Source organism: Dendrobium catenatum, unplaced genomic scaffold (genome assembly GCF_001605985.2).
Source record: "Dendrobium catenatum unplaced genomic scaffold, ASM160598v2 fragScaff_scaffold_853, whole genome shotgun sequence".
Lineage (NCBI taxonomy): Eukaryota > Viridiplantae > Streptophyta > Magnoliopsida > Asparagales > Orchidaceae > Dendrobium > Dendrobium catenatum.
In genome coordinates this window covers 6,738,794-6,749,532 of record NW_021319315.1, presented here as the reverse complement: position 1 = coordinate 6,749,532, position 10,739 = coordinate 6,738,794, and the positions used below count along the sequence as shown (strand labels likewise).

The 10,739-nt window shown below is 38.0% G+C and overlaps 1 protein-coding gene across 1 annotated transcript; it reads right to left on the bottom strand.

Moving 5' to 3' along the window:
• Positions 1-8,200: 8,200 nt before the first annotated feature.
• Positions 8,201-10,518, bottom strand: LOC110107428 (U-box domain-containing protein 16-like). The gene has a single exon (XM_020837693.2). It carries the CDS (start codon positions 10,361-10,363, stop codon positions 8,276-8,278), a length of 2,088 nt encoding a protein of 695 aa, XP_020693352.1. The 5' UTR covers positions 10,364-10,518; the 3' UTR covers positions 8,201-8,275.
• Between the last annotated feature and the right edge of the window lie 221 nt (positions 10,519-10,739).

Here is a 10,739-nt window from a genome sequence, read left to right as displayed (position 1 = left end):
TAATCAAATTTTAAGCCAATTGCAGAAAGAGGAGGAAATACCGAAGGGGAAAATCTATGTTGATTTTGATTTAGATATTTCCAAAGGGAGTGGTCCCCATGCCATTTTTTGTTTTATTCTTTGTTTTTTATTTTGTTATTTCTTGGTTTTGTTTTTATATGTTTATAGGCCTCGTGCTCATTAGTATGGAAGTTACTATTTTTATAAATTTAGATAATCAAATAAATTAAACGAAAAGATTTTGGTTCTGTTCAATATGCTAAAGGATTGAACTTTCTGAAATCATTTTTAGTATACTGTCGACAAATTTTGGTTATGTTCAAACATCATAGCGCCGCAGTACTATATATTTGTGCATTGCAACAGCCTAGGATGTAGCGTGGCGGCAATGCAATCTTAAGTTGGAGACAAATAGTAGAGCACTTCGACACTCCAAAGCCAACGTCACGGTGCTACATGTTCGGTGCTACTAGTCAAGCTAGAGACAGATAGTGGAGCATTGAGGTGCTCCAAACCCTAGCGCCATGGAGCTATGAGTTGGACTGTGTAGTTTTTTTCTCATTTTGTATGTTTAACTTTAAAGGTTACGTCCTCTTATATTGTTGAAGTGTGTCTTTTTGTTAGTTTTGAGTATAGAATGATGTGAAAATTGAAGAGATGTTGTGTAAATAGTCGCAGCGGAAATAAAATCACACAACAAAACTACACAAAGAACACGATGATTTACGTGGTTCGGCAAAGATGCCTACATCCACTCGTAGGGGATGAAGATTTCACTATAATAGAGAAAAAAAATAGGGATTACAATACTTTCAAGCTCTCTTATCTCATTACAATACCCCTAAAGCTCTATTTATAAATTGGAGCCAAAATAAATTAGAAAAAAGTTTCTTAATTTAGTCCTAATCAAATCCCAATCACATCCCTAACTAATATAATAATTAGATCTCTTAATAAGTGTATGAATCAAATCCCCAATCAAATCCTTAATTAATATAATAATTAGATCTCTAATTAATGCATCAATCAAATTTCCAACCAAATCAACATAATTAAGAAAATAATCTATTCACTAATTAATTTCAATAATGAGTCATTAAAGCCTTTTAAAATAAGGCTAATTTAGATATGAAAATCTTTCTGAATCAACAGGAGATACAAGGAGAAAGTGAGAGATAGAGATCCCTGCAATTTCTCCCATTTCATAGTGATTTTTTTTGGTGTGTTGTGGCTTAATGATTTTTTTTTTCGATTTTAGAAATTTTCACATTAAATCTCGATGTTATTTCTTCTTCGTTGCAATTTCTTTTCTTATTTGTTGTTTTGCGTGCTTTTCTTTCCAACATTTTTTTTTGGCAATTTATGCTTATTTTTATGACTTTTTAATATTATAATAAATTATTTGTTATTTACTTAGACAAAATTAAAATAAGCCAAATTATATATATATTGATGATAGACTTAAGCTTTAAATTAATATAATTAAGTCATTTAGCTCATAAAAAAAGATTAAGTGTTCAATACCATAAACTAAGAAAACTAAATGATTCCATTTATATCAATTCATTAATTTCCTTAACTCGTCATCGTATTAATTATAACAGTACATAAATGTGTGCTAATTTGCTATTAGGATAACTTAATCATGATTATTAAATTAATGAAAACTACAACTATTTTAATGAGCTTTAATTTAAATTTATATATTCATACAAATATAAGCTAGTATTTTTAAAAAATATGCTTATCAAAATCGAAAGCTTAATTACTTTTTGAAAAGATAAGGATAATTATTTGTACAAACTTAATAATAATTAAATTTATTTTCATGAACTTTGCTTAGAATTTTATTTTATTTTATTTTTATAAGAGAAAAAAAGCAAAATCTTTGACAAAGTAGTTTGAGTGGGCTACAGCCTTAAAATAAGGGCATCTCCAACTAACAATCATGTTAAATAGTAATTCATCTTCAAGTGAACTCTATTTCTAACACAAAAAAGAATATTTTGTGTATATTTTTTCTCATCTCCATTTCTAATATTTATTTTTCTACATAAAAAAAATATATTTATTTGAATAGTGTGATGTCAATATTGGCATCGTATAGTTCAAAGCCAAGATAGCAAGCAAAAATGCTTTAGCGAATGCCATTCAATTGGAGATGCCCTAAGGGGCATTTTGGTTGGAAGAAAAGTGAATCCAAAATAAAGTAATTGACTCTTTATTATTTTTACATTTTGGTGTTTGGTCGGGTGTAAAGCAAATGCAAGATAAAGTAAAATAAATGCAATGTATTCGATTTTAGGGGTTATTTAGTTGGAAGAAAAGTAAATGCATTAAATTTTTTATTTTTGGTGTTTGGTTTGATAAAAAGCAAATCCAAGATAAAATAAAGTAAATACATTGTATACTATTTTAGGTAAATTGTTCTTGCTCAATTTGAGCTTGAACATTTAACATCGCTCAAGGGTTTCCTTAACGACCCGCGGCGGCCACCATCTTTACTGTCATTATTATTACTGATATATATGCTGATACTATTTGACACTCATGATTCACTATACTAATATGAAGCATGTGATATATCGAGCACGTGATATAGAATAATTGAATAACATATGTACATTCTGATATAATTTTACTGCATTGATTCAATTTTTACGGTCTTTACTGATATTTTGATTAGATACTTTATACTATTTATTTACTAATTGATATTACGAATACAATGATTGCTTTATAGATTTGACACTTATATTTGTTTACTACTTTATTGCTTTTGTACTCTAGTGTTTTATTGGTTATAGATTCTACTACTAATACATATGAATTTTATTATTTATGTAATGATTCAATTATCATATGAATGCAACTGCTATAATTTGATTGTTGATGTGCATATTGCTCCTTTATCATGCTTTGAATTCTGTTGTAGATTTTGGTGACATGTTGGACTTTTAAAGCTCATTATATGTAATTAAATAGTTTCAAGTCAGAGCAGGAGAGCAGGGAGTGTGAGGCTGATCAAGATTCTTTATGTTCTATTTTTTTTGTTATAGTCATGAGTAGTGTATATAATTTTTAGGAATGATTATAGATGTGTATATTGATGTTTTAAATTATATAATCTATTTTGTTATTTAATACTGATAGATGATATTAGATAACTCTGGTATTATATATTAAAAGATAAGAATAATTTTTCTAAATTAGATTTTGGGGTATCACAATTTGTATCTGAGTAATTGTGAATAACTTTATATTGATAAAACTTTGGAAGAATTATTTGGAGGCCGACTAAATTTTAAGCAAAATAAAGCCATCTGGTGCAGCGCATGCCAGCTTTGGTCCAAATCGCGTGCAAAGTTATAATAATGAGTCAAAGGTGGGGATTAATTAAGATTTGACCGGTTCATTAACTTACTAATGTAAACGGGCAGCTAATTACTTAGCTAATATATCAAGATAATAACGGCTCGCTACCATAATACATCTGTTGACCTTTGAATATGATCAATATATATACCAGTTTGAGGGGGCTCTGTAAGTGTTAAAATAATTATAAGATTATTATTAGAAAAATAATTTTTTTAACAAAAAATAGATAATAATTTTCTTATAATTATCACACTCTGATGTATCTAATTGTAAGCAATTTGTTTATCGAAAAAATAAATATAAAAATAATAAAAAAAAGTGTAGCCAAATATTATAGTTACTAATTGTTGGAAAGCAAAGAAATTAAAGCTATCCCAAATGTAGGGGTGTCAATTTCGGGTCATTGGTTGGGTTCGGGTTGAACCCAGAACTGACTCGACATTATTCGGGTTCGGGTCAACACGACCTGTTTGCACAAACGGATCAATTTTTGGGACCCGAATCCGGTTCGCTTCGGGTTTCGGGTCAACCCAACCTGACACAGATTTATGGGGTTTGGCTGAAGAGCGCGCAAAGTTAGAGACGGCAGTTCGGACCTGACTGGATGCGGATGTTTACTGGCTAGCAAACGGCTAAGGTAGGGATGGCGGACGACCGGCGACCCTATGAGCAGATTAGTGTCGCGGACTTGTGGTGCATGGGAGACTAGGAGTGAGACGTTGAGACACTTGATGGTCGGGACCCGACTGCTTGACCCGACGACCTCACGACCCAATGCGGCTATGCGGGTTGCGACTATGCCCTATAATAGCCTGAGTAGGATGCGAGACTGTTTGAGTGGACCCGATTGGACGCGGACGTGACTGCTTGACCAGTTGACCCAACGATTGGATGGACTCAACTGGACGGACAAAGAGTAGGAAACAAATTGTCTGAGTCAAACCGGGTTGATTTTGGATTTCCGGGTCAACCCGAACCCGACACATTTTTGCAAACGGTTCGAAATCTCTAACCCTCGTGTTGACCCGAACCCAAAATTTTTGTGTTGGGTTTAAGAATGATTTTTGGGTTGTGTCCGCTAATATTAAAACCCCTACCCAAACGGACCTAGGTTGTTAGTGAATAGTGGAAAACTTGAATGTTCTTGAGATGTCATAGTAGATGTTTGGCAACAAATGCCCATCATAATATGAAGCAACTCTTTTAATGACAAGTTGATTAGGTGCGAGGTTCCAATATAACAAATTGGCATCAAAGTAGGGGCCCTAAAGCTGGGGCTTAGAAATTTTTTTAAAAATTTTTTTAAGTCAATTGTCTGGTGGCGGATTTTCACTTAGCCGAAATGGATCTAGATGGACTCAATTGGTCGAGAGGGCTTGTTCAATCATAATAGATCTAACAATTACTACACTTTGGCACATTGGAAAAATTGTGTAGTTGTTGAGGCCAGAGTTCATTACGACGATAATGAAGGTGGCGCGACCGATGTGGAATATGTTGGGTCATTGCCAAACTATTATTAGGTGTTCCAATTTTGTTTAGGAGGGGTGGCCCCCCACTTAATTTGCTTGTTAGCAGTGCATAGCACTATCCAACATATATGTTGTTGTAACTATTATATTTAAAAGGACTAATAGTTGATTTAATAGACAATAAATAGATGGAGGAGGCTCTTATGCCCAATCAAGCATGCCTTGACTCATATACTTACATCAAAACTAGTGAGATATGTATTATCTAAAATGGGACCATTTTAGGCTCTTTTCAACTCACCCCATGGAATATTTGTCACTAGCAGGAAGACATTGTGTTGGGAATTTTAATGATCAACTTAATGGAATCCTAAACCTAAAGGTGGGGGTCAACCCAATGACTTTAGTAGATCAAGCCAGCGAGTATGAAACTACTATATTGACATATGAGTGATAAAATTGATAGGCATATACCTATCAAGTGTTCTATGGTGACAATGATTACTATAAAAATAAAAGGAATATATATATAATTATCTTTGGAAGGCATCACTTAGTGCGAACATATTCGTGTAGAAACCTCATTCCCTTATTCTCCAAGAGGATATCAGGGGCAACACCCAAATACAAACACACACAACACATACGATATGAGACTCAAACTCAAAACCTCTTAGTTAAGAGCCCAACTCCCAACGAACAAACCAAAGACAGGTACGTATGTTGCACTACTATTTAGTTTGTGTCATTATATTAATCATCTTCTTCATTAAAGAATGAATGTGCGTAATTTTCTTTTAGGGTTTTCTATTTATAATTTTACTCTCCAGGATAAATGACTAAAACATATGGTTCCTCGTAGAATCTTTTATTTTGCATTAGCAAAATGTGCTTGCCTGCTAAAACAAGTTTAAGATGATAATACATTAATTTATTTAAAATGATTTAAACACCCAAAAGTTGATCAACGTCCTATTAGAGAGCTATTCAGGATCAGACCAATATTATACTTATTTTGGTAAGCATTGTTTGGCCTCATCTAATCAACTTGCTTTGACAAGCTTCTTTGGATCTTCCTTCTGCAACCTGCTCTGTGATGCATCTTTCATCAACAAATTAATGTTTTACTAGCTAACAAGCAGACATTTATCATAGCCGGTATAATAGAAATAACTAATGCGAAATCTGTTCAGAAGAGTGAAGCTTGGTTTGCACTATCGTCCAGGCTGAAGTTATTCGATTGATCCATACAATATCTGGTCCAAGGAACCAGAAAATTTTAAACTGGAAGATGAAATGGCCATATCTTGCTGTACAACGACCCTGAACAGCATCAATATCATCCAGTTAGAAGAGGGTAACCTCAAATGGTCCAATTGTTGCAAACCTTTGTGTTCCTTGTATGCGTTGATTGCATGCATGCATGGACTGTGGAAAAAGTTTCAATTAGGGCAAGACCATGCAAGTAGTCTCAGAGAGAGAGAGAGAGTGAGCGATGCAGAGTAGTATCTTTGTTTTAGATCATTTTCAAACGAACTGCATATCATCATATGTCGTCCATCGTTTGCTGCATTCAAACTGTAAATCTCTCGTCAAAATTCAGTAGGTGAACAGCGTGACGTCAATATTGACGTAAGACTATTCATCTACGCCAAAAAATTGGGTTGACAAATTTGCCAAAGACGAGTGCGAAAGAGGAGAAAAGCGCACGAAAGAGGAGATAGATTGCTACCTTCGTAGGAAGCACACGAAAGAAGGACAGTTTGATTGGAGATGAATTTTGACATTTTCAAGTTTATTATATTTTGAAGTGGAAAATAGATTTTTCGGTTGAATGCCCTTAGAATACATGGTGTAAAGTAAAGCGGTATGAGAAGTTAAGGCTTGTTTGTACTTTCTAAAGCAATTTTTCATTAAGAAAATATTTTGAACAACAAGAAAAGACTGTCCAAAATTATCCCAAATGAAACGTTTTTTTTTTTTAAAATCAGCATGATAAATAACTACAGATTGAAATAATTTGAGCCAGAATGCAAGATTAATCAACTCAAGAACAGTTTCATTTACAAATATGAAAAATAATAAAATGACTTAGAAGGTTTTTTATTTTCTTTCTTTCTTTCCTCAATCAATTTCTTCAAAACTCTCTTCAATTTTTAATATTTTATCATTTTTATATTAGCTGTGGATTGAAATAATCTTTTAGTATCGATATGAACTTATCAACCGATTGAACCTGGTCCAATTGAAATAAAGTAATATGTAAGCAAAGTTGCATAAATTCTCCCTTCCCCTTAAAAAGGAAAACAATATTACAAATTCATTTACTCGATCTCTTGTGGTTGCAAAGAATATTGGAGAAATATTGAAGAGTGGATGATGTCAAGAGGAGTTGGCGAGAGGGTGACGACAACGAATTATGACAGTTAAATGATAATAGTTGAATGATGGTGATCGGATGATGACAATTAGATGATGGTGGATGGATGACAACAGTTAAATATGGTGGTCGAATGAAAATGGAAATAATGTTTGATTAAACAACAACGAACGAGCTACATTTGTTGGATCGACAAGCTACGACGGTCTGTCACTAATAGTCGAAGGACAACGATCGAGCAATGGTGGTTTGACAACATCATTTGCTAACGTTATTATTAGCATCAAGAATTAAGGGTTCTAAAATTCTTCAAATATCTAACTCCCTTTAAATTCAAGCCCCTTTTATGAAGAAAATGAGTCTATTTATGATTATGGGAGTGTGACATTAAATTTAGCCAAAAATCACAAAATAGTCTATCAAATGACCCATGTTGATTAACTATTCTTTGATCATATAATTAACTTATTGACATTATAATTGAGTGATATTAAGTTTATTAGATTTCTCTTGTAAAAATGGCCATAAAATTTTATATAATACTTCAAACATTTGATTTGGTCTAATTTGGAGTCCAATATAATCACTTTTGATTCCTCTTATATTTTTACCAAAATTTTTAATTTAACTACAAATTAGCAAAATTATAATTAGAATGATAGTGAATTTAATTCTAAAAATTTTTAATTCAAATATTATATCAAATTTCATGTTTAAAGAGAAATTTTTTTAATGACATATCACATAAGAACACTTCACATAATAATAATAATAATAATAATAATATGAAATCACCCTTCTTTTCATCAAGATTAAGCTTTCATAAACAAATAAAACCCAAAAAAAAATTTCCAATTGGGATTAAATCTATATGAAGAATTGGGAAAAATAAAAAATAAAATCTAAATATTGACAATTACCTAAGGATTTCCCAAAAAAAAAAACAATTACCTAAGGAATTACCCCCCAAAAAAACCAATTTCCTAAGGAATCATATGGTACAAAGCCACCAGCCGGGATTCCGAACCCAAAATCAGTTGAGGTCCTACAGGCCACCACCGCCACCAGGCCTGATCCCATCGCCATGATCGTCGTTGAGATCCTCTCCACCTCCCCCTGCAACCCATCTCCGACAAATCTTCCCCAGCGTAGCTGCCTTACGGCGCCCCCTCTCCGTTCCGTACCCCATCAATTCCCTTATTACTTTCTCAATCCCCGGCATACTCGCCACTTCCGCCACCACACCGCCGACCGACTGACGGCACAAAACCACCAACGCCGCTGCCGCATTGTCCCGAGCACTATCCGTTCCTCGCCGGAGAACTCCCACCAGTTTGGATACTGCACCCTCCATCTCCAACTTCTCAACTACCACCGTTCCGCCGCGCTTTGCCATGCCTGCGATCACTGCAGCCGCCGCTTCGGCCGCTTCTTCAATAGCAAACGCATCAAGCGCCGCCTCCAAGACGCCTTTTTCCACCAACAATGGAACGATCTTACGGTCCCCAGCGAGGCTAAGGATGGCCGCCATAGCATCGTTCTTCGTGCTCGCAGGCCCATTCCGCACGAGCTTCACCAATTCCGCTACGGCTGAGTGGTTCTCCCCAATCCGCCGCCGGTAAGGATGCATTGAAGATAGGCTAAGAAGCAAAGTTGCAGCATTTTCCTTTGCCTGCCAGCTGGCTTCCCCATTGGACATAACATGGATTACGGCATCGATGCTTCCGTCAGCACGCATTATCCGTCTCTTGTTGGGTTCGAAAATGGAAAGGTTGAGAAGGGTCGTGACGGCGTTCAGCTGTAAAGTAGAATCGTTGGAACAGAGGAAGGGGAGGAGAAGAGGGACCGCGCCTGCTTCGGCGATGAAGGCTCGGTTCTCGGACTGGGTTTTGGCAAGCTGACGGAGCTCGTGGACGATGCGGTTCGCCGCCTCGGTTGATGGAGATGTAGACAGCTTCTGGACCAAGAATGCCGCGGTCATCCTAGCAGCTTCCACTGCGGCTTTGTTCTCGATACCGCCGGAAACGGCAGGTTCGCCGGCTGCGACGACAGCGAAGGGGACGTTCTGCTCACGGCACCAGCGGGAGATGAGGTTCTTTAGAGCTCTGTTAGGAATGAGATTAGTGTGTCGCAGAGCCTGACCGGTACTGGGACACGTGGCGCGGCCAGAGCGAATCCAGCGGGTGATTGATTCACGATCGAACGTCTGCCCGCTCGCCACGACGACTGGATCACGCATCAGATCAAGGGAGATAGGGCATCGGAAATCCGGCGGGGTACCGCCATTCTGCGAACCGCCGGCGGAATCGTAGCTGGTGAAGAAGAGCTTCCCAGCGGAGGAATCCGACCTCGGAGTGGAGGCGCCGTAAAGCACGCACTTAGCGTATTGCACGACTCCCACAAGGGAGATCATCGCAGCCGTCCATTTCTCCGAAAACCGTTCGCCAATTTCTCGCTCGAGGCATTCAACCTCGCGGCGGCAGCTCTGGGTGTCATCGAGACCAAGATTGTGGAGGATGGCAGCGAGGCGAGAGCGTTCTGGGACGATCTCGCACTCGATCTCGTGAATGATGGTGAGGATCTCGCGGCGGAGGTTGGAGACGTCGGGATCGACGGTGGATCTCGATCTGCAACATTGGGAGCGGAGGAGATCGACGAGGTCGCGAACGTCATCAGAGAGGCGGAGATCGGAGAGGGGGAGGATGTTGAGGAGAGTAGACAGGTCGAGGGCAAGCATGTGGAAATCGTTGGCGAGTGTATCAGAGTACAGAATGAGGCGCATGCGACTACGAGAGGAGCAGTCGGTGAACAGGGCTTTGAATCGCTGTAGAACGACGAGGATCTCACGAAAGCAGAGAGAGGCCGGGCGGGGAAGTTCGACTGCTGCTGTGTAAGTGTCTTGTTGGAGCAGTTCGTCGAAGAGGATGGCGAGTAGCTTGGATTTGCGGGCGATGGAAGAGAAGAGACGACCGAGGATGGGGCAAGGGACGTCGAAGAGGGATATTTCGTGGGAGAGCCGAAGGAGATACCTTAGAAGGTCGTTGTCGCAACGAGTCTCCGACGCCAGAGGCGGAGGAAACGAGGTGGGGAGTTGAAGAGAAGAGAAGGAAGATGAGGCGGAGATTTCCGCCATGAGAGAGCTTCGGTGCAGCCTACCGCGTATTTTTAATCTGGAGAGGGAGTAGGAGGCTGTTGACGGTTTTTATATGCGACGATTAGGATGCCGCCGCGGGTTGAGCTGGCTCTGAGCGACCAGAGACGGCGAGGTTAGAGCTGGACAACACGATTTCTTTGTTCTTATTACTTAACAGTTTTTTTCTTTGTTCTGATTAGACCCGACAATATTGGATCCGACCCAAAAATTCGACTAGAAAATTTTGGATTTGGGTTGACCCGAACACGAAGCCGGTCGGGTTCGGATCCAGAAAACTGACCCGTTTGAAAGATCGGGTCGGATTCGAGTTGATCCGGAAACCCGGGATCCGGGAATGACTCGAACTGACCCGGAA